This window comes from Lupinus angustifolius, unplaced genomic scaffold (assembly GCF_001865875.1).
Source record: "Lupinus angustifolius cultivar Tanjil unplaced genomic scaffold, LupAngTanjil_v1.0 Scaffold_16_26, whole genome shotgun sequence".
In the NCBI taxonomy this organism is placed as follows: Eukaryota; Viridiplantae; Streptophyta; class Magnoliopsida; order Fabales; family Fabaceae; genus Lupinus; species Lupinus angustifolius.
This window is the reverse complement of record NW_017718876.1, coordinates 4,834-29,023: the sequence shown is the minus strand read 5'-3', so window position 1 is coordinate 29,023 and position 24,190 is coordinate 4,834. Positions and strand designations below refer to the sequence as shown.

Below are 24,190 nucleotides of genomic sequence, written 5' to 3'. Positions count from 1 at the left end.
CACTTTGATTTAGTTCTCCGTCAAATGGATGTCATAATTGTGACATTGAATAAACGATCGATATGGTACAATGAGAAAACTTTGTATCAAATTACTCTAATTTCATGGTTTGTAAATTAAATAAATCTATATATGGCCTTTAATAAGCTTCTCGTCGATGATATCACAAATAAAGGAAGAAAGAGGTTAAACCGTCTATTAGGGACCTAATACATAGTCTATGATAGATCAGACCGAGGCTCCTCAAAAATGATATTTAACTTAAATAGGTCATGTCTAGGCTTCTTAAAAAGTCTGTTTAATCTAACACGTCGATCTATGTAATTTTATCATATATTGGTATTAATTATTTTATATAACATATAAATAAAATAATTAAATAATATTTATATCCTATAGGCAATTTAACTTGGATTGTTAGATTTGTTATTTTAATGCGAGACTATTTACTTATTTAAAGACTTATTGGTCTATTTAAATGTACATGCTTTCAATATGTTAACAAATCATTCTTTTAAATAGGTTAGACATAGGCCTGAAAAAACTTAAATAGTAAAATAAGTTAGACTTTAAGGTGCAATATGTTAAACAAGTGAAGTCTATTTACACCAACACTTGGATTGTTTTCATGCCTAATAACAAGTCAATCAAATCATTACCTCACATGGTTGTGTGTATCATATGTTCAATGAAAGCAAACTTATATTCTTAATATGATATATTGATGATATTCTTGGTTGAAGAAGATTCTTTTTATGTTAGGTATTCAGATAGTAAAAGATCACAAGGTATCTTAAGGTTGTCGTAAAAAAGTTAAATTATTAAATTCATGTATATATTCAATATGAAAGATTGTAAGACATGAGGTGTTAATATAGATAAGGGAGACAAGTTTAGTCTGAATAATGTCCCAAAAAATTACCTTCAAATATATGAGATGCAAAAAATTCATTATGCATCTATAGTAGGAAGTCTAATATACACTCAAATTTTCTTGTGTCCTAACATAGCATTTTTCATGGGAGTTTTGCGTAAATATTTAGGTAATTATGGAATGCATCAAGACAATCAATCTTGTGATTTGTTATTTGAAGAGAATAAAAGAATACATGTTTGTTTATCGAAAGTCTGACAGTGTAGATATGATCGGACACTCTAACTCCATTTTTTTTATATGAAGACAACAAATGCTACACATCTGAGTATATTTTATGTTGGCCGGAGATGTTATCTCTTGGAATTCTGCTAAATAAACAGTGAGCTCCTTGAATCATGGATGTAAAATTTATGGCTTGTTTTGTGACATCTGAGCATGAGATATGATTATGAAGTTTTGTCTTTGACTTACGTGTGGTTGATGACATTAAAAGATCATTATGACAATGACTCTGCCATTTCCATAGAATATACGTGGACAAATTTTATGTTAGTTAATTCATTGAATAAGTGGGTGAAACCTAAGCTCTTTCACGAGCACATTGCTCATGTGATGAGAATTGTTCCTTACTCCTTAGGATACATTAGTTCAATTGGAGTTTATATGTTTAATGATTTACTTTGGACATCTTGCATTAGTTTCTACATAACAATGTTAAAGGTTTATTGTTCTATTTTGAAATTTTATTATATAATTATTATGTTCTAATTAAGTATTCTGAATTGATCTCACTAATGACTAAAAAAAGACCAGTTGAAAATATACATGTATGAGATAACATTGCATAATGAAATTTTCATGTCACTCATATTCAATCTATGTCATCAAGAATATTAGCATGGTGACCATCATGGTCAAGTGATCCTTTATCGTGATAAAGGTCACAATCTTTCATAGTTAATATATAAGATGAACTATATTATATTAGGGAGAAATCTAAAGATAAACAACATACAAATGCATGTCTAAGAAATATGTAATATAATTGTTTTGGTTAAATATGAAGGTCAATAGAGATAGTAAGAAATTTCTAATTTCTAATTAATATTTGATGGACATAGTATATTTTAGTACAATTCTATTATCTGTTTATTTAAGGGTTATAAAATAATCGGTTTAATTTTGATAATTGGTATGACTTCTAAAACTAATATAAATTTAATGAGTGAATATTCATAATGGCCTATAAAAAATAATATGAATCTCATATGTTAACATATGAGGAATGATTGTAATCATCACTACATCAAATCATAAAACAATTTTCTACTCTCTACTTCAAAGAGAAAACATGTGTCCTATGAAGAACCCTGAGATTTAATTGATGAATATTATCATACTAATATTATAAAGATATATCCAATAATGATCAAGAATATGGATGTATATTCTTATATCGTTATACTAATGTTTTCTTTATTTCATGTATGAGGAGGCAAACAAATGCGTGATACCTTAGTAAATACTAGTTATTTAAGAAATTTTGGTTGTATTTTTCTTTTTGATTCTGTCTTCTTATTCCTCTTCTTTGTGAGGACTTTTATGGGATTGTTTCCCTGGATGATTCTGTAATCTTATTTCTCGTAGATGGAAAAAAATTATATAAAAAGAAGGTTAAAAGGAGTTGAGTTTTTTCGCCTTACAATTGTAAGTGTAACCAAGTGGCCCTTATTTTTGTCCTTGCTATATATCAATTTAATCAAAAAATAACTTAGTCAAAAAGAAAAATCAGCTTTGTTTGGGACATCTGATCCTTCTTCTCAAACATTAGGAAATGGTTGTTTATGACGGATGTGGATCTACTGCCCCAAACCAATTATAACAAAAGAAAAAATTATGAATATTTAATTTTTTTAACTGACGTGATATATTGTGATTGGTTTGAAACATATTTGGATATAAAAGATCACTGTCATGCTTCTACAATACTTTCAGTTGTACAAAAAAAATGAAAAAGTTTAAAAAAGCTCTTAAATTTATGTGTTTTGTAAGTAGACATCATAAACTATTTTTTCTTTTTGATTACTCATTAAACTTTAATTACTAGTGAAATTGGTCTCTAGTTACATACAATTTTAAATTACCAACAATAAAATTGGAATTAAAACATTAGATGATATAAAGTTGACTATGAATTTATATCACTTTAGTTTCTCTTCCTTACATTGAATGATACAGTAATTCAATTACTTAGAATGATGTCCAACAACTACATTGAATGGCTATTGGCTAATAGGAGGTAAATAATTCAATTACTTGTTTTGGTTTAGAAGAAAAATCAAATTCACCATTTCTTATTCTTTACGAAAGTCTGAAACGGGAAAAAATTCATTAAGATGCATATAAATGGACGACATAAACCATTATTAAACTAAACTTTGCTTGAAATCTTAATGTAAAATTCATTATTTGCACAGTGCTCTTCAATAAACCATGATGAAGAGAATTAAATTTGTTAATCAATTTATTTAAGGATTAAAGGGAGTAACTCTCACTCGAGTAAAATTCATTATCTGCACAGTGCTCTATTTAAGGATCTTCATAACAGAGACATAAATTATTAGTATTTTTTATAAGTGGGTTATGTTTATGGTAATACAATTTATTTCATTTGCCTTATGCTGAAAAAGTTTAGACAGGAAACTAACGTGATGATGTAAATTGATAGTGGTTAATCTTCCAATTTTATTATTAGTAATTTAAAAATGTATGTAGGTAGGGATTAATTTTGCTACTAATTAAAGTTTAACGAGTAATTATAAAAAAAAAATAGTTTATAATATCTACTTAAAAAACACATAAAATTTAAGGGGTTTTTGTGATTTTTTTCCTAGAAAATATACCCTATGATGGTTGCTTGTTTGCTTCTAGACATTGCTATCATCACGTCCAAACATTGCCTTCGATTCTTCTTGAAGCGGCCAACGACACAGCATATTCCAAAATAATGCGCCACAAATTCGTCTAACTTTGTTTACTTTATTCAACAATAATTTAAGAAATGAAGCAATATTATAAACATAGTGGTGGTCATCCACATTCCTAAAAACAAAACACTAATGCATATTTTAATAACTTTATTATTTAAATTACGAAGACCAAACGACAAAGTTTAAATTGCAAAGATCAAACCACACGTATTTATCACGCTTAAAAAGCTCAATACTTCGTTGGAGATAGGTTCAACAACGGTGACAAAAGAAGAGCTTTAGATAAACCATGGCTAGAACTATGATTCTTTCTCCTTTTGTTTTTCACTACTTCGTTCTTACACCGTAAGAGTTCTACACTCTTCGTTGCTTTTCACTTTTATTTCTCTTCGTTGCTTTTCACTTTTATTTTTTACTTTTTTTGTTTATAACTAAAGCAAAATGATATTGGTTTGCATTACATCTATTACCTATATAGAAGGTTCTTACTACATCATCATGGACATATTACAACTACTCCTTCAATATTTTTCCTCCAACGATCAAATAAAGAAGAAAAAACACAAGAATTGTAAGGAAAAAATGGAAGGAAAATCATCTTATTATTTGAATATCTGTCTGTCTCTTCTCTCCAATCTATTAACTAATATATTCCAACACACGATGAAAGAAAAAAACACAATAATTATAAAAAAAAATTAGAAGACATTCTTAATTCTCTTTTGAACACAATTATTCTTAATTTCTATTTAGAACTAAAATTACAATGTTAAAATTAATGAGTGGAGTTCTGAAAAATCATTTCTTATTATTTGAAATATAACAAGGAGTAAGTAAAATATTATTTGAAATGTTATTCGATGTTCACATTTATTTTTCTTATGTGTTTGAACAAGCAAATACAGACTAACACATGAGTTTTTAACAATGTGAATGTATGAGTAACATGTATGTTTTAACTATGCAAATACAAGTGTAACATATATTTTTTTAGCAATGAGAATGAACGGGTAACATCTTTGTTTTTTAATTATGGGAATACATGAGTTACATGCGTGTTCTTAACAATACAAATGCATTGGTAATATATATGTTTTTAACCGTGCGAATGCACAAGTAACATGCATGTTTTTAACCATAAATATACATATAATATATATTCTTAATCATGCGATAAAAAAGTATCATGTCCCATACAAATGCATGAATAACTTGCTAGTTTAAAAAAATACATGTATTGCTAAATCGCCTAGTTAGTGGGTTTTCATGAAAACATAGGTTGATTTTTACCCATTGTGATACATGAGCGATCAAGTAAAAATATAATATTGGTTAGGAGTTTAGTTTATCTATTTTTTTTTTTATTGAAAACACCAGTATGATCAGTATCCGTTCTGATATTGTGTAGATGGAGAAAGAAATTTAGTCCTCTAATTTAACTATACTAAACTTAAATGTCAATGAATAAGACGTTGATTTAATGGTTTAAAGTCTCATTGGATTTTTAAAGTTGATGATTTTCGTTTCTTGGGAACAATATTTGTTAGGGGTAGCCACGAACCCTGAAAGAGATTAGTTCTTTATCCAAAAAGATGAGGAGATATATTTGGTAGTACCAAAAAAACTTGAATGTCAACTAATTTAATTACAATAAATTTTGAATAAAAGATGTGTCATACAAATGTGAGAACCCAATATATTTTTTCTTTCTAGATTTGATTATGTTACTCATCTGGGACTTGAGTATAATATATTTTTATAGGGTATTCTTCTTTTATGTTTGTTAAACGATCTCATATTTTTCTTACTTTAGGTCAGACCCTTATTCTAATATATATCAATTATATAATAATATAAAACAATAATTATTACCATCAACATAATATTAAATGTTGAATTTATGAATAAAATAATAATAATTAATAATACAATAAATTTTAAAAAGAATAAAATAGTAACATAACTACAATATAGAAATAAAATTAGTTATAAGAGTAACAAATATTTAGGGCTCTCATTAATTATAGAGCTTAACAACCATAAGGACTTGTAGTAAGTATGATACAATGTTTATAACATTGATATGAAGTTTCTTTTATATCCTCTCCAAGACTTCAATTGTGTATGCTTTCATTTTTGTTTTCCACATAATAGATGAATTCTATTCAACAATTCTAAGAATAGTAGAGTTATGCAGTATATATGCAAGAAATCTTTATAAAAGTTTAAACTCGGTCTCAACTATGTAACAATTCTAACATGTTTAAACTAGAAGAAAAGATGAAAGTATACCTTGATAATATCAAAGATTACATAGTAACCTATGCTAATATAGTAATGCTTAAACCTCATCTTTTTTATTGAGATAAAATTTTGAAATGCTTGTTTAACAATAATACACATTTTCCCACAAAGCTCCTTTGTTCCTTTTCTCCCAAAAGTGTAATTAACTACCTAATTGAAATTCAAGATATGATTTTATTTGATATTACTAAAAATATTTTCTTATTTTTTTTGTAAGGAAATAATTAAGTTCGGATTTCGTGGTTGTCCTCAATAATAATCGAATCATTAACTTTAAAAATCCATTAGGATCTCACATTATTACACTAAGGTCTTACTGGTAATCTATGATTTGCACACAAAAATTGCAAAATTCACACAATTTATAATATCATTGACAAGAATACTTCACAAGTTTATAGCTCCGAAACAAAACAACCACCCCATTTTTTATTGGATCGGATGAAATGAACAATAACTACTTCCCAATTCACAATCTAGAAATCATCTTCATCATAACCATCATCATTATCATAACCAATATCATCTTCAACTTTCTCTGCAGCATCATCAGCAATCTTATTCTCAATGTAATCAGCACCTTCCGCGAGTGCGATTCCACCAACAACACCAGCCAACGCTCCCACAGCCAATCCCGTCCCCATACCACCAAACTTACTCTTCTTCTCCTCAACCGGAGCCGCCGCGTACCCATAACCTCCCTGTCCATACGATGCCGTTTGCAGCGGTTCATTATAGGCATCCCCATAACTCCCCTGTCCATATGACCCACCAGCATACGGATATCCTGACTGCGGAGCCGGAGAATAATACGAACTCTCGTACTGCGGCCCCGCATTAGGGTGTCCATACTCACGTGGTGGTTGTTGTCGCGATGGCGGGACACCATACGGGGGAGTATAATACTCACCCGAAGCATGATAGCTTCTATCTTTTACAACAACCTTAACCTCAACCTCGCCATGCGGTCTTCCAGAGGGTCGTGTCAGATTAAGGGTCTTGCTTACACGCTCTCCGATCCCACCATAGTCGATGACGTCAGCTAGCTTGAGCCGAGCCGAACCAATGAGTGGTTTAGTATCATCTTCTGAACCGGCGTGGACGATGTCAAGGTAGAGGGTGAAGTTTTCAATGGGTCCTAATGGCAATGGAAGAAGAAGATTCTGGTCCCAGTTGGGTTCAGTGTCGCCAGATTCATCGACCCTTGTGGAAAACTTGTTGTTTGGGTCAACCCAAACGACGGCGTATGGCCTGGTTGCACCGTGGCGCCAGTTAACGTTCTTAAGCCTATGGGCTGAAGCGATCTTCACTTCAACTTCGTAGGGAGAAGCCATTGGAGAAGAGATAGAGAGAAAGTAGAGAGTTTTGAGAGTATGAAGCTAATGCTATGGGAAGTTACGAGTTTTATAAGGTAAATAGAATTATAGAAGGGGGTTGAAGAATCTTTTTAAAGCATTTGGTTTTGTGTGGAATGACAGAATTGCCATTTGGAGGACTTTTTGCTGTGTTGGTTTTCGAAAGTGTCCCTATTCATGGGGGAAGGGTTCCTTTCCAGTACCAAGAGAGTCCAATACTAAATAGGATTATGGTACGTAGTAAAAAATATTTCTAACAATCATAATTTCATATTATTTTTAATAAAAAATAAGTAAATAAGTTTTAAAAAAATCACAACTACACATTCTAGCAATAATCATTAAAAATTTATAATTTCTAATTAAGAATCCTCTCCCCGAGAGCTGTGTCTAAATTGATAATTTGGGGTAGGAGGAGCATAAAATGTTCTTGTTTTTGTCTCCGAATTGGATACACAGTTTGTAATATTTTTCTATTAGTAAATGTTAATATATTATTATTTATTGTGAGTGAGATTCAACCTTTAACTTTTTTTCATTTAATTCATTCCTTAAATTAACTCTTTATGTTAACCATTAGACCACACTTTATGATTATATTTATTAAAAACATGAGTAAATTGTACATACTAATACTAATTAGTTTCCTATTTTCTCAAAATATTATAAGATAAGTGAATACCAATGTGATGAATGAGTTGAAACTTAAGAAGGGTGATTGGGTGATGGTGAGGGTAGTTTCGTTTTGTCAACTGAATATTTAATCTGGGAGGGTAGTCCACTACGGTGTAACGTGGGAAAGAACATCTTGGGTGGGGAGAAACTGGGGAAATGGTAGCTTAGGATTAAGTATTTAATGTAATTTAAAAATGCTACAAATAACTATAAGGCTATAACGCCACTTTTGACTTCCAAAATAATTAAAATAAAAATATCTTCCTACTGTTGCAACTTACAAATATTTTAATATACCCTGCTTCACTTTATTCGTAATCATAGTTGATCAACAATAAGTTGATTAACAATACATTGATCAAATGATATAAGGTTTGGTTTACATCTTTAGAATATAAAAAAGTAAGTATTTGATTTATGGGAAGAACACTTGTTTGAAACAGTCACACAATTTGAAATAGATTAATTATTTATCTAAAAAGTAAAGAGATATTCTTTTTATTACCAAAAAAATCATATTTTGGTGGGCATTTATTGCCCATGAATGGACATCTCATTTATACAACAGAGATATATAGAGATGAAATAGAAATAGAAATATTTCCGCTTCCTTACTATATCAATCTTCTTCTTTGTCTATATTACATTTATTTCTTTTCTAATATTTATTATTGACATGAAGTCTTGGTTACTGCTTCTTCTAATAATACTATGATTTTTAAATCATACACGTGTCTTGGTGCTCACACAACCATTCAATCACTTTTGTGAAAACCAGATCGTACAGACTGGTTTGGGGCTAGTCTCGAGCAAGTGTAACCACTCACCCATCATAATAATTAATAAGGGGTCATTTAATTTTTTAATAAATATCTTTTTTTTTTCTATCTTATTTTATTAATACGTCTACTTTTATAAATAACATTATGATTCTACTTTAAGTTTATTTGATAAACATGATAAAAGAGACAATATTGGTAAAACTTTAAAACTCGTTGAAATTTGAAAATTTGTCTATATTTTTAATAGCTTTAATAGCTGATTTGAATAGCTTATACTGATATAAGATAATATCCATAATTCAGATCTATGCCAGATTCCATGGTACCTTAGTCAAGTGTTTGATAGCATAGGAGATGGAGAACAGGAACAGTAAAGAAAGTTATAAAAGATTCATGAGCAATTGTATGTCAAAGAATGCCATGAATCTGGTAGGCATTATATCTTCCAAATAACTGTACACATTATAGCATATCTAGATCCTAGAAATACTCATTTTTACAAGTGTTTCAGAACCATCACTCCAAAACCAATACCAAGGAATGTTGCAATTGAAATTCCAAAAATGCCAGCAAGAATTCCAGGAACAACTAAAGATTCCCACCCTTTAGCCTTGGCCATTCCACATGCTGTAGTAGGGCCTCCAATATTGGCATTTGATGCCAAAAGTAACAGCTTCAAATCAAGCTTAAATAACTTTCCTAATCCAAGAACCAAAACAAGATGAATGGTTATTTGAACTAGTGCAAACATGAAAATACTAGGGGCAGTGTTGATGACATTCCATATGCTTCCACTAGCTCCAACCACCACAAAAAATACCTGCCAAATATATATCCTTAAATATTATACCAAGGTTATTACTTTCACATTGATTCTCTTAAACTTTTGTTAATAGATAATCATTTGGTTCCTCTATGTCATGATACTTGTATCTTAGATCATGTATCTACCAACCAATCAAAAGCATGAAAACATCTGGTGCAAAATGAGTAAAAGTAAACCAAAGAAATCAAGCATATTTTCTAAGAGCAAATATTAGCCATCATCTGTATTTGATACATGATTTAATCTTCAAAGTTGTGGTACTGGTACAAGCATATTTATTATCATTCAAAATAAAATTTATTATATGATAAGTCATGACCATAAATCCCACATCTAAATTGATCTACAGAAACAATATGAAGCAAAAGAATGTACGGAGTTTTTGTTACCTGCATCAAAATCAATGCAACAGTATGGCCAGCAGATCCAAGGGAACCAAAATGCCTTGGAAAAAGAGTGGCTAAAATGACTACAATAGCAGTTACTCCAGGGAGGGTTCCTCCTTGAATTCCATATAATTTTGTTAGGTATGTTGCACCTTTGCATATTAAAAAAGATGTAGCAAGTGCAGTAGCAGTCTGCAACACGTGGAGGTTGGCATCGTAATCCGACTCCATATACTTTGTATCATCTGCCAAGATTATTTATAAAATCAAGCTAAAATTTCCATTGCAGAATTGTGTATTAGAAAGTTATATTATTTAGCCTTTTGAAAAAAACAGATAGAATAAAAATTTCTCTTTTTTCATAATGAACAGACAATTTTGTACTACTTAAATAATCAACAAAAATGAATAATTTATGATTCCACTTTATAAACTTTCTGCATTTCCCACTTCAAAGAATGCTAATCCATGTTTTTATAAAATTATTTTCAAGATCTAAAATACCTTACCATTGGATTTAATCTGCACTGTAAAGATCGATTCCTGACATCATAAGCATGACTTTTTTCTCTTTTCAGATAATTGATAAGTCATTATCTGTTAAACTAAATGTACCGGGAAAGTTTGTCCGTGTCATAAATATATAGTAAAATGAAAAACAATTCACCAATGACAGGTTCCCTTGGCTATTATGTGCAAAAGAAATAAATCTAAATATGTTTCCGTTGAAGGCAAATTAATTATTTTCCAAACTAAGTACTCATTTCATAAATGATACTGGAATTATCAACATATGTGTATATTATGACAACTTACAGAAAACCAATTAACATGCAAATTTGCAATATTTTGATCTATTTTTAGCTATTGATTGCAGTATCTTAATAACCTTGAACCAAAATGGCACATAAATTGTAAAATGTAAAAGAACAAATATAAAATTGCACCCACTGATAATACTAACTGACATAAAACATTGATTTTACAAATTCTGGCTCAAGCTCAGTAAAAACTAGGAGAACCAGATTAAATTTTAGAGTATTTTTCTAGGATATTGAGTTGATGTTTATAATTCAGTTAAAAAGAACATGAGAAGAACGAGAGAATTGTACCAGTGGTTGGTGCTGCAGCCTCAGGAGGTATTTTAGAAGCCAATGCAAACAATACCATAAAATAAACAACAGAGATAACATTATCCGCAGCCACTCCTGCGGCTAAAACTGATGCTGACATACCAAGCGCCTCTGAAATGGCAACATAATTAACAGCTACAGCAATCAACAAGAAAATGGCAAAGGAAACTCATTCAGTTATAGCATTATTGTAGTAAACATGAATGTCAAATTTAACAAATTTAACTACTGAAAATTAACACATCACATTCCATACAACCTAACTACCCATCATGTTACACCTTGGGAACAACAAGAACGACTAAGCCTTTTCTCACTAGGTGGGTCCACTAAGGGATCAAATGGCACTATAATGTTCTATCATAAAGAATATGCAAAAACCAATTTCTATGGCATCAAGTATTCACAGTATATAAATGCTTCATCCTCATTTCCGAGTTAGTCTAGTGTATTAACTGACATTGAACAGAGTCCAATAATCTCGATAAGTACTTTGTGGGGAAGGGAATCCTCTGTACCCTGATTGAGGATACATTGTAAGAGGAACATATAGGTACGAAAAATATGCAGAAGAAAATCCAAAGAACTGATGATTGTTATCACAGATACTGCAATGAATTTATCGATGCAAACTTCTAGACTTCTAGTCTGTATCGTAGCATTAGGTCAAGAAGCAAACTACAAATAAGCATGCAGCAGCTAATTGTTTAAGAACTTACATCCGCCAATATAGCTACCCATGAGAGCAGCTGCTATTTTCCAGTTGTCAGGACCAAGAGATCGCATAGGAACTATCAGAAATGCCACTAGAGTGCCAACAATAGAAGCAACTGCCATCCACAAGATCAAAATAAAATTACAGACACAATAGATTTCTATAGATAATACATAATAGCGTAAGCTTCACTGTCCATGGAACTAATCCTATTCCGTTCTTTTGTGTGGACAAATAAAAGAAAAATAATGATAATAATCATTAGAAATACGAATGAGTTAGTCCATTATCCTCCAAATAACAATGAAGAGTAGATTCTGAATCTAATATAATTAGAATATAATAACAACAAAGACTGCAAGGATGAATAAAACCACCCATAAGTAGTGATTATAAAATAGATTCAGTGCCCAGACTTTGCCTAAACCATCAACCACTGTTAATAAAAACAAATTAAATAACTTTGAATAGTTTCAGGTGATTGATCACTATGCTGACTAGAAGATGAACACCCAGCCCATCATTCCAACCACACCCACTTCCTTTAATTGAAGGATCCCAGCCCATGTCTGTTCTGTTTAGATGACTGCCTCGTGGATTATGGCTTTTGAACAAACAAAGGGGTTGCAAATGGATCTCCGGGTTTACCAATCATTGATGATTCTACAATTTCTAAGCCTACTTTACAGGTAATAGTATGTAGAACTACTATTGGAAAAGTATATAAAAGATCATACACGGGTTCTCCATAATAATTATGACCCATTCTTTTAGCCAATTAAGCTGTATATAAAGAAGCACTCAAGTCAGGTTTTTGGTTATTGGGATAGATGAATTCATATAGAACCGAACATGTGAATTTTTCATCATCTGGCTTGACCACGAAACAAACAAACTAAAGGCATGAAACATCGGGAAGAAAGCAGTTGTGGTGTAAAATAACATCCCTAAGGATGCTCATAATTTATCCATGAAGCTCTCTCTGTCCCTGCCATTAAAACAAAATGTATGCACATCCTATGTGACACAAATTTGTGTCATCACTTCAATTGTAATAAACTTAGAAAGGTCTTTACATGTTGAATGCAAGTTTGTTCTGCTCTAATTTGGTCTTAAAATGAAAAAATTGATCCCCATAGAGCAGTCAACATGACATGTGATATCTAACTTCCCACCAAAAAATATGAAATAAAAAGCATATCCAGGTTGTGTACACTGATAGACTATATTGGAAATTCAGAAGATAAGAACAAAATAACTCATGGGATTTAAAAAATAAGCAGTTTCTCAATCATAAATTTTCAAGATACCAAATAGCCTTGTTAATAGTACAAGATCTATAGATTTGCTTCTATGAAAAGCAAGCCTAGAAACAATTGAATTCATATGTGTGACATGTTAAGAAGTGAGTTTTTGACAATTCAGATAAACCAAATGAAAATCTCCATTTAAGTTTTACTTTCTTCATCGCCTTTTTTAACTTCGGATACGTGGTTGAGTAGATGGAAAGTGGGCGGTTGGAAAATTTTGAGTGAAAATCACTTTACAGCTTACACTTGCTAGGCATAAGAAGAATACGAGAAGCTGAAAACTCAAATTAACTAGTTTTGACACTCGGCATAACTTAGGCTGAAAAAGCATTTTCACTTTCCAACATTCCACCTGCAAAACCTAGCAAACCTTTTTTTCCACAATCTGTCTAACCTTATTTCGGTACATCCCCACGATATTCTTTGACATAATGAACTTTTGTTTTATGTTAACTTTCCTGCAAATTATTAACAATCCCAAAATAGGATGACCATTTGAGATATAACCAAGCTCAATTTTTCCACAAACTACAACATAACTAGATGGAATATCTTTTTAACGAAATAGATACATGAAGTTCCTATCTGTCTCACCTGACCCAAGTAAGAAAGCTAAGAGCAGTGTCCCGGTTGAACGCAGCACTTGAAGCAAGTTTGCTTTAAACAATAGCAAAGGAACAGTTAGAGGAAGTAGAAACTCCAAGACAACTGCATATGCTGGTGCATCATATGGAAGTATGCCTAGATTACTTGCTGCAAGCCCAACTAACGTGCTCACCAGAGCAGCACTTACCATGCTCCCAATCTTTGTTTTCTCCGACCTTGCATTTCACAGCAACACAAGTTCATTTACTACTGAGTTACCCAGGATATGCCTACAAGAACAGAGGAACCTATCGATATAAATAGACGAATAGCATTGTAAGAGAAGTTGTCCTATAAGAAAGGTAATTTTGAACCACATTCCTTTGCTTACTGGGTCCAAAAACAGCAGTGTATTTACTATGAAATATTTTCAATGAATCTCACTACGAATTTATGTAGCAGCAAATAGATGAGAAAAATGTGGAACAAGAGATCATGAAAGGAAATTACTTCCCACAAAAGGTTTTGTAAAAATTCATACATGACATTAAGCATTTTCCAAGTCCAAAGTATGTAAAATCATAGCATTAACTGGCACTGGCAATGTTGGTAACAAAGTTTCAATACGTTAAGATTGAATCTATTATCAGCTATTTGAAAATGGAGGGACCTAACATATAAAAATATATGTATATATTGAATAAATATGTAATTTTTTCTTTAAAAATACTACAGAATAGTATGTATGTATATATAGGTAATTATACAATTGAGTCTGTCCCTGCTACCTCAATGAAAGTAAAAACACGAAATTGTGAAGGTCATTGTACAGAGTTCTCAAAAACCAAAACAGTTTTGGGGATTGCAATACCCAGTAAAGGCAAAAATATTATTTTTTCTGGCAGAATTACATTGTTTTTTCAAATTTATAGATGAAATAAATTATAAATGTATTGAAAACCAATGTACAATTACATCAAAGATATATTGGAATTAAGATAAAGGTATGCTCAATAACTTTCTGTTTCAATTAAAATATTTTCAAAGGTAGGAGCTTTATACTCCACATAATTATCACTTGTGCTTAACTCAACTGGGTTGGATAATTGAGATCATTCAATCTCATATAAACCCAAAACCCAAAATTGTTGGAATTTATGATTCCCATGAGAAACATGTTTATCTATAGTTCTATACAACACAGCTGAGTGAATCTTCTTCTTCGGAAATAAAATCAAGAACAGGGTAGTAAAATAATTACTAACAGATTTTCAGAGGAACCAAACAAATGGGATGATAAAATAATATGGAGAAAGACTTGCTTATCTATATGGAAACAATCAATAAATTTTAATAACATATTAAAAATTTAATTCTAATTAAAATTTTGACAACATGTTAACCCGATCAATATGAGGTATTCGATATGTGTCCACAAGTTTTTCTTATGGTTTCAGTGAATAGAAAGAGAGAGTGAATACCAGAGACCAAAGGCACCAATGGCAAAGATAGTGGACCAAGTGCCCCAATGATCATTAGGGGAAATGATAGGATATCTCAGCTGTGACCTCACTGCAACACTTGGATTCGAACGAGGTTGTTTTTTCGAGAAAAATGAGGTCAATGATGGTGTGGTTTTGGTGCATTGACGTAGTAGTGGAATTGAGGTGAGATTTCTATGGAAGGGTGGTGGTGACAGGTGGCGTGAGGGGATTGTCAGTGACAGAGAGAAGACGGTGACCGACGACGGTGTTCGTAAGGAAGCCATTAGTGATAGAAGATTGTGGTGGGAGTGGAGTGAGTGGTGTGTGATTTTATCTAACTGCACGTGGGAAATGGCACGGATAAGTCAAACCGTAATTCCTCAAAATTCTTTTATTAATTGACGGTAAATGATTATGGGGTAAAGATTTATTAATTTGTATTATTTATATAAATCTAATATTTTGTGAAGTGTATATATTTTTTTTCTCACTCATTAATACTTTAGATGTATTCTTTTAATGGATTTGAATTTTAACTCATTATTGTCCATAAATGCAACACCATTGAATCCAAACTATTAGTTTTGTCGAGTTAGGATCTTCTTCATTAATGAAGAGACAAATGATTATTTTTGCACTTACATATAAGGGTAAAAATGTCATCTCATTATATCTTAAGGATAAAAGTGTCAAATTATATTACATTTTTCTCTTGTTTTGGGTATACTTGTTTCTCCATTAATGAAGAGGATCCCAACTCAGTTGTGTCCATAAATGCAACACCATAGAATCCAAAACTTTAGCTCCACCCGAATGCTCATAACACCCAAACAAAACATGCAACACCAAGTGTTGCGGTAATGTCATCAAACGAGTAGGGAAAAAAGATGATGCATGATTAGTTACTATACCCCAAAAGTGGAGTTCACGAGAATTGAAATGTTCAGTACTCTAGATTATAAAGGAAAATGAGATTTTATCAAACTTAGTAATGAACACTTTAGTAATGGAAATGATCCGGATTCCCAAAAGTGATATAAGCAAATGCATGAGTCTCGCAAACTGTCATAATCAATTTTCCTCCTTTAAATGATATAAAATGGGCACTTAACATGAAAAAACTTATCATATTGAGAAGTAAGCAATTATGAGACCTATTTTGAAAATGTCTTTATTATTTAAAGTATAATTAAAATATTTGTCTCTCTCATTATAAGATGATAACATTCACTCTCAACTAAGAAGAATGGAACACAATATCACTAGTATCTTATTAGAAATATTACTCTCACATTATAATGAATATTAACTTTTTCACTTACTATATATATTTTTCTCACATGTTTGTTTATATCTTCCTCACAAGTTCCTTTTATATGATGAAAGGGGAGAAAGTTTCATCATAAAGACATGATCAAGGATTAACTATTGCCATATTTCCAAGTCAACTTGAAAATGTTACTTTAACTTTCATGGTTGAACTCGATAGTCTTTAAGAGTCAAAAAATAATTCTAAAACTTCAAAATTTAGAGCATATACTGAGATTCAATGATTATGGAGGAAAGATTCCCAACAAAATGCCACCATCGTTAACCATGGTGGAGAAAATGGGGTGTGAAATTGCAATTTGGAAGCCATTGATGATGAAGGTAGGAGAGTGAAAGAACACAACTTCCACTTGAGATTGATTTGCTAAAATATGGGGATGATATGTCATAAAACATTTCCATTGACTATAGGGGTGATTAGAACTCTACCCGTTCATCTGTTTTAGCTTGATTGCACTTGGACTTGAACATGGTCATGTTTCATCATATCTAGATTCAAGTTCGAAATTAGACTTGATCAATGTTTAGGATTGAGTGAGAGATAAGCATGACCCGACTCGACCAAACCCATCTTGTTCCACCCGGATAAATCCAGATGTTTTCTAACCCGTTTCGGATGCAGATATGTGTCTAAGCCTACCATCGCTTACCCACCCGTGTGCGGGTCAGGCCCGCCGAAATCACCATAAATGCTCCTAACATGACTTTAATGTCTCTGGTACCCCATTAATACCTATGACATCTCATTAATGTCTCTAACTCCATCATTAATACACCACAAATATCTTGAATGATGACTGACATTCCACCTGTCATGCTGCCTGCACACCCAACCTGCCCCCGACAATTCAACAGACGCAAACCTGCAAATGGAGTAAGGACAACCCAGCATATCCCGTTATATTCACTAGGCTCTGACCAATAGTCGGGTGCAACATCAACGAACTCAGACTCTATAAATAAGGAGCCTACATAGGGATATAATTAACTCTCATTCCCTCATTTATTGCTACACTTATTACTACTTACCATAGTTATAAAAACCGTACAGTACCGGCCGGTTCAACTGGAAAGCAAGTGAACCGGCCCCCGAACCGGTACGGTACAGGTGTTGAACAGCCAAGTATCAAAACCGGTGACCCGGCCGGTATTTTACTAAACCGGTTGGTTTATACACATATATTTTTTTTTTTAAAAAAACTTAAAAACTCATTACAAGGTGACCCATCTTTCCAACTCTTCTTCAACACTTCAAGGCACATGTTTCCAAAACATACTTAGATTACACATTTTGGTTCCTAACATTCGTGTGTAATCTCAGTGACATTTGTGTAATCTTGGAGTACTGTCTGAAGATAGGATTTGGTAGAAAAATATAATATTCATATAAGATAACTTTGACTCCTTGATGTTAAATGTTAAAACTCTAAATTTATTTGTTTTATAGAGTGAGTTGTGAAGTTATGTCATTTATTTATATTTTGTGGTTGTTAAGTGATACTTTTGCATTGATATATGATTTTTTAATTTAGATTTTGAATTTGTTAAAGACTTAAAGATGTTTATTTATGTGAATTTTGAGTAGATTATAAATATGGATTATAAATTTGAGTATCTACCTATTTGGAATTTTTTTGTTATAGGTTTATATATATATAAATATAAGTAGGTATGTCCGGTTTAACCGGCATGCAGTTTAATTACTGAACCACTGGTTGAACCACTGTACCACTATACTAGTACCCTGACCGGTTTGATAACCGGTACGGTTTTAACAACACTGCTACTTACTTTAACTTCTCTCTTATTTACTCTCTTTCTCTCTCTAAAGCAATCTACTGACTTGATCGTCGGAGAACCTTTTAGGTACCTCCCCCAATGGGTCCAGACGATACCCCGACCAAGGCTTTCGATCTCCTCCATTCTACCAGGCATCCGTTGCTGACCGTTCCCTCATAATATAGAAGAACACATCTCATGGTCACACGTGACTTCTATTTGTATGTGTCTATTGTCTATTTAATTGTGTACAAATTAATGACATCTCACTCAAAGTAAATAGCGCATTTTCTTGCAACAATATATCTACTCATAATTTCATGTTTTTCAATTATTTTTGTTAGTTATGTATGACATTATTGTGCAAATGATTTATAGTACAAATATGTATATCATTTCAAACGCCATTAATTTTCTAATCTTTTTATCATATGTAAATAAGTAATAAGGTATCTTCATTTATATCATTTCATATACCAAATTAAATGTTCATAATAATAAGTATTATTTAGAATAATTTATCTAAAATGATGAAGGTGTTATATTTAATAAAATTTAGGTTTTGGACACAAAAGTTAGTTCTATCAATATTTAATGAGAAATTAGTCTTTATATACAAGTTTGGATTCCAAAGTAATTCCACCAATATTTATGTCACTAGCTAGTCGCCATTTTAAGCCAGTTTCAATGGATTAAAATATCCTCTAATAGAAAGAAAAAAAAGTCATACTTCTTGTCCCCTCTAAAGCAAGGACCAAAAAAGTTGTCCAATGCACCAATATTTCCCTTTACATCAAAAAAAACAATCGACACGACATTACAAAGATTTGTATACTCTGAAGCTATGAAGCACAGATACGGATACGATACGTATCTGATACGTCAAAATGCATTGTTTCTAAATTGTAGGATACGATACATTCAGGGATACGCGTATAAATTAATAAAAAATACATAAAATATGATAAAATTATAAGTGTAAATCAAAATGTTCAAAGTAAAAAATATAATGGAAATTGAAAATCATTACCCTCCAAAATTCAAAGTATCAAAACTAAAAAATATAGTAGAATAATTCATAAAATTCAAAGTCTTCCCTCATCCCACGGTCCACTCCATTCTTCTCTCCTACCATCTTTCTTCTCTTCTCTGTTAAGAAATAAAGGTAAGTCCTTTATTTATCTTCTCTATTAATACTCACACATCCTCTTCTCTTTATAAACATACTAAGCGAAAAGAAACTAAGAAGTAAGAAAGGTAAGCCTTTTTCTGTTTGCTCTTCACAACATACCTATGGCGGTAGAGGCAGTAATACTAAGCATCGACCGGCAGTGTTATGGATCGGAAAGTACCAGCTATTCGAGGGTCAATGTGGTGTGATGGTAAATTGATATGATGTGACCTTTAAATAAGTGAGTGTTTATTGAAAACAAATCTATCTTATCATAAAAACGAATCTATATATCTTATATTTTATTGAAAACAAATCTGATACGTGTCTTGATATTTGTTTTTATTTTTTTATTTTTTTTTTATTTTTGGAAACTCTATGGACACGTATCCTTTGTGAATCTGATCGTATCCGTGTCGGATACGTGTCGGACACCTACACGCGAGGGTATTTGGTGAATCCGTGCTTCATAGCTCTGAAGTACCAATTTTCTTAAAACATTAGATTATTAACTCCTCATAACTTTTAGATGAATATTATGGTTCAGTTACAGTTCTAGCCTCAGGCTTAAAGGGGTTACTAAAAGTTGCTCTGGAAAATATTGAACAGAAAAGGAGAGAAAGAAGAATGTGCATGGAGAACAGAAGAATAAAAACAATTAGCTTCACTAGGGAGTTAGTAAGTCTAAGAAGTACCAACACAAAGCAATCAACCTTAAAGTGTTAGATTAATTTTAACAATTAGTGGTCCATGTTCTTAGAAGTTACTAGTTTGAATGAAAGTGTCTAATGTGATGATGATTGATAATTGATGGATCAAACTAGTGGGGTATTGCTAACTCTCTCCCCTCTCACATTATGGGCAGTTCCCGTGATAGCGGAGGAGTTATAACTCCTCCTAAACTGTTCTATAAATAGAGGCATCTATGCGTCGAAAAAGCCATATAGAGTAGGAAAGAAAACTGAGTTCTTAATCATCAAGCAACGCATAAAAAGAAGGCAGATAGGTGAAAACAAAGACAAATGTGAATACCCAATTTTGTCCGGCCAAAAAATACTTCAAATTTTCCATAATTATTTTTTGATACAAATTTCATCAAATCAAATATATATTTTATGTGAATTCGATTGGATTGCATGAATTGATTTTTTGTTAGAAAAGGGGGGAATCAAATCAAATAAATGAATTCATTAGCATTTAATGAATTTTATTTCAATTACCTGCAAAAAAATTATTTCCAAAAATAAAGAGATAAAGGTGATATGAATATTTAATGAATGATCCATGACATCATCATAAATATATTTAATTCATTTTCGTTTTTTAGAGGAAATTCAAAAATAATTTAATGGTCACTTATTAGCAAGAATTGATTCCTTTTAAAAATAAAAATGTTTGCATTCATGGATTTGCAGAGAAAGTATATTACGACTCTACAAAAAATAAAGTCTGTATAAGGCTTTTTAGAAAAGAAGAATAATAATAAATAAATAAGTAGCTTTAGACTTCTTAAGAATTTTTGGCCATTGCATCCTTTTATTTATGAAAAACCATCCCAAAAAAACGAAACAATACCTAAATGTAAGTTGATCAAATTTCAAATAATGACAAGATTTCGCTTGATTTTTTTGTTGCAAATCTTGTATTGAAAAGATTATTAAAATCATGTGTTAAATGCCTTAATTTGCAAGATTTGATTAATACAAATAATTTGTAATAAGTTAAAATCATGGGATTAAGGGAAGGGAATAACAAATTAAGCATGTGCCAAAAATAACATTAAAGGGGATAAAAATCAGTTCATAATTATAATTAGTATTAAAACCAAATATCCATATTTATTTCTTTTATTCTATGAGTTAGTAGGTGGGTTTGCTAAAAATAGAGAAAGATATTCCCTTAGAAACATGGTTGAGAAAAATTATAGAAAGAGAAACTGAAAAAAGGCTAGAATACACGGCTCAAAGAAAAAATTAGAGAGAAAAATTACAAAGAGAAAAGTCAAAGGGAAGAGAAAAAATTCATTGGAAAGAGTAAAAAAAGTAGCCTCGGTTTATGTGCTAAAGGGAGAGAGAGACTTTTTTTACACACCGATCCTGTGTGGTTGCATGCAAAGCACTGGCCGTGTTCCTTCATTACTGATCGTGGGGTCCATTTACTTTTCTAGATATGCGTTGACGATCCTGTGTGGTTGCGTGCAAAGCACTAGCCGTGTTCCTCCATTACTGATCGTGGGATCCCTTTACTTTTCTAGATATGCGTTGACCATCCACAACTAACCAACCACATTTCGAAACGTCAAGCGGATACATTGCACACCACCGCACCAGAACATAACCCGTGTGAGAACACGAGATTCAGTGTAGACACATGCATCACGTGATCCTGCACCCTCGCTCATCCAACGCCCCACGGCTCGCCACGTGGACCTTCCCCCTTCACACACCCGTCCATCCAATCATCCATTGACATGCCGCGGTTGCAAAGGCATCATTTTGCTCCCGTCCACATTGTGTCCATTCCCTTTGATCTTCACTAGGTAAGCACTTTCTCTTTGTGTTCTGTGTAATTTTTACGCAGGAAAATTATATCAGTAATTTTATTGCAAGTGTCATCATTTTAAGTAAAGAATTTCATCAATAATTTTTAAATAATTATTTTGATAATACAAAAACATAAAAAGTAAATTTTTACACAAGTTTTTTATTAGTGATAATGGAGTCAATATGCATTATAGGTTTATTATAAGGAAGTTATGTAATGGTAAATAAATTGTACCAAGTTTAAATCAATATGTATATCATATTCTATAAAAATAAATAAAGTATGAAACTTAATTATTTGCCAATTTATTTTTGAATCCCATTTGTCCTATAATTATATAAAAAACTAAAAAGTCTTATGTGGGAATAAAAGGACTTATGTGATGGTAACCAAATTATACCAAGTGTAAATCAATATGTACATGTCATATGCTCTAAAAAATAAATAAATTGTGAGAATTGTGTTATTTGCTAATTTATTTTGAAATCTCATTTGTCTTATAATAAGTACGTAAAATAATGAAAATCATGTAATACAAAGTTATGTGAAATATATTAAGTATATCTCTACATCTCAAAAAATAACTTTTTTTCTAAAAAAATAAAAATAAACAAAAAATTAGAATTTTTCTTAAACCAAGTTTTAATATAAGTTGCGGTATCGGATGTAAGGACTATGTTGCGCTCATATTTTAAAAATGGTTTTTTTTTTAAATAAAAAGAAAAATTAGGATATCTAATCAAATTTTAATATGAGATGTAGCTGCATATGTAAATGCTATGCTTCACTCATACCTTTTTTTTTTCAAAAATAATTTAAACTTTACTATTTTTAAGAGATAAAATTAACCCAACCAACAAACTTTTTTCTACCCAAAGAACTACGTAGTCTTCATTCCCATAAAAGGGATACGTAGGACCTAAATCACTCTTGTCAGATATAATATTAAAATAAAGTTTTGTTGGTAATAATATAATAATAACACAATTAGTAATCCATGCAATATAATAGAGTACCATTTAAACGGGCAACTAGGATGCTAATACATTTCCTAGTGTATAATTGACTCCCGAACCTGGATATCAAAGTCTAAGGCCCAATGCGATTGGGCCAAAAGATTTTTCTACATTTTTGAGCAAAAAAATGTAGTGGTGACTCTAATGAGTTCGTGCAACCAAAAATTGGAGCGCTACAGTTGGCGACTCTGCTGTGGACTTTTTTTTAGTGAGTTAGGCCTGCAAATATTAAATGCATGGTTTTTTTTATATTATTTTATTGTATGTCATTAATATCTTATGTCATACATCATCACATTGGAGTAAGTATATGCTCTATACTCGAGCATTAAGTTAGGAGAGACATTCGCCTTGTCGGTGAAGACTTTGGGTCTCACTTCATTGGCATGATGAACCACCCAGGTTGTTACCAAATATCATGGGCCTTACTGGTGTAGACTTCGGGTCTCACTTGTAATCCCTGAGGTATTTGGGTTTCCTCTCTTTATGATTGGACGCAATCTGGACCCCTTAAAAGCAATCTCTATTAGATAATCGCAAAACCTATTAAAGTACACCATAGCTGTGATAATAAATGCTTACATGCATGCATGCATACATTCATACATGTATGTACATTGCCTCATACATTTTTTTGGGGTGACATTTTACTTAACAATTTTTTCAGATTTTATTAAAAGAGAGAACTCATCGTATAGCAAGGCCCGAATACCATGGATCCAATATATAGCAATGTTGGGACCCCTAAAAGGGGGACAAAGGTAGAGGTATAGGTGAATGGTATAAATTTCCTCCTTAAGTGCATTCAAAGAATTCCTAAAGAAGAGCAAGAACGACTCCCCAAGACTTATGGGCGATTCATTGATCTACTCAAAGTCAACATCGAGCTTGATACACTACGAACTATGGAAGTCATGATTCAATACTGG

The 24,190-nt window shown here is 31.8% G+C and overlaps 2 protein-coding genes across 4 annotated transcripts; both read right to left on the bottom strand.

Moving 5' to 3' along the window:
- Positions 1 to 6,511: 6,511 nt before the first annotated feature.
- LOC109337961 lies at positions 6,512 to 7,543 on the bottom strand. Its single transcript, XM_019575069.1, has one exon. The coding sequence runs from the start codon at positions 7,503 to 7,505 to the stop codon at positions 6,648 to 6,650; it is 858 nt and encodes a 285-aa protein (XP_019430614.1). The 5' UTR covers positions 7,506 to 7,543; the 3' UTR covers positions 6,512 to 6,647.
- Positions 7,544 to 9,363: 1,820 nt separating this feature from the next.
- LOC109337965 (uncharacterized membrane protein YjcL) lies at positions 9,364 to 15,773 on the bottom strand. 3 transcript variants are annotated; one of them, XM_019575076.1, is made up of 6 exons: positions 15,420 to 15,773; positions 13,948 to 14,174; positions 12,048 to 12,158; positions 11,308 to 11,463; positions 10,199 to 10,440; positions 9,364 to 9,803 (listed from the first exon to the last, which is right to left on the bottom strand). In XM_019575076.1, the coding sequence occupies exons 1-6, from the start codon at positions 15,704 to 15,706 to the stop codon at positions 9,480 to 9,482; spliced, it is 1,347 nt and encodes a 448-aa protein (XP_019430621.1). In that variant the 5' UTR covers positions 15,707 to 15,773; the 3' UTR covers positions 9,364 to 9,479. The 3 variants fall into 3 exon arrangements, with proteins under 3 accessions (XP_019430621.1, XP_019430622.1, XP_019430623.1); XM_019575077.1 differs by having other exon boundaries at positions 13,948 to 14,228; positions 15,420 to 15,528; XM_019575078.1 differs by having other exon boundaries at positions 13,948 to 14,246; positions 15,420 to 15,526.
- Between the last annotated feature and the right edge of the window lie 8,417 nt (positions 15,774 to 24,190).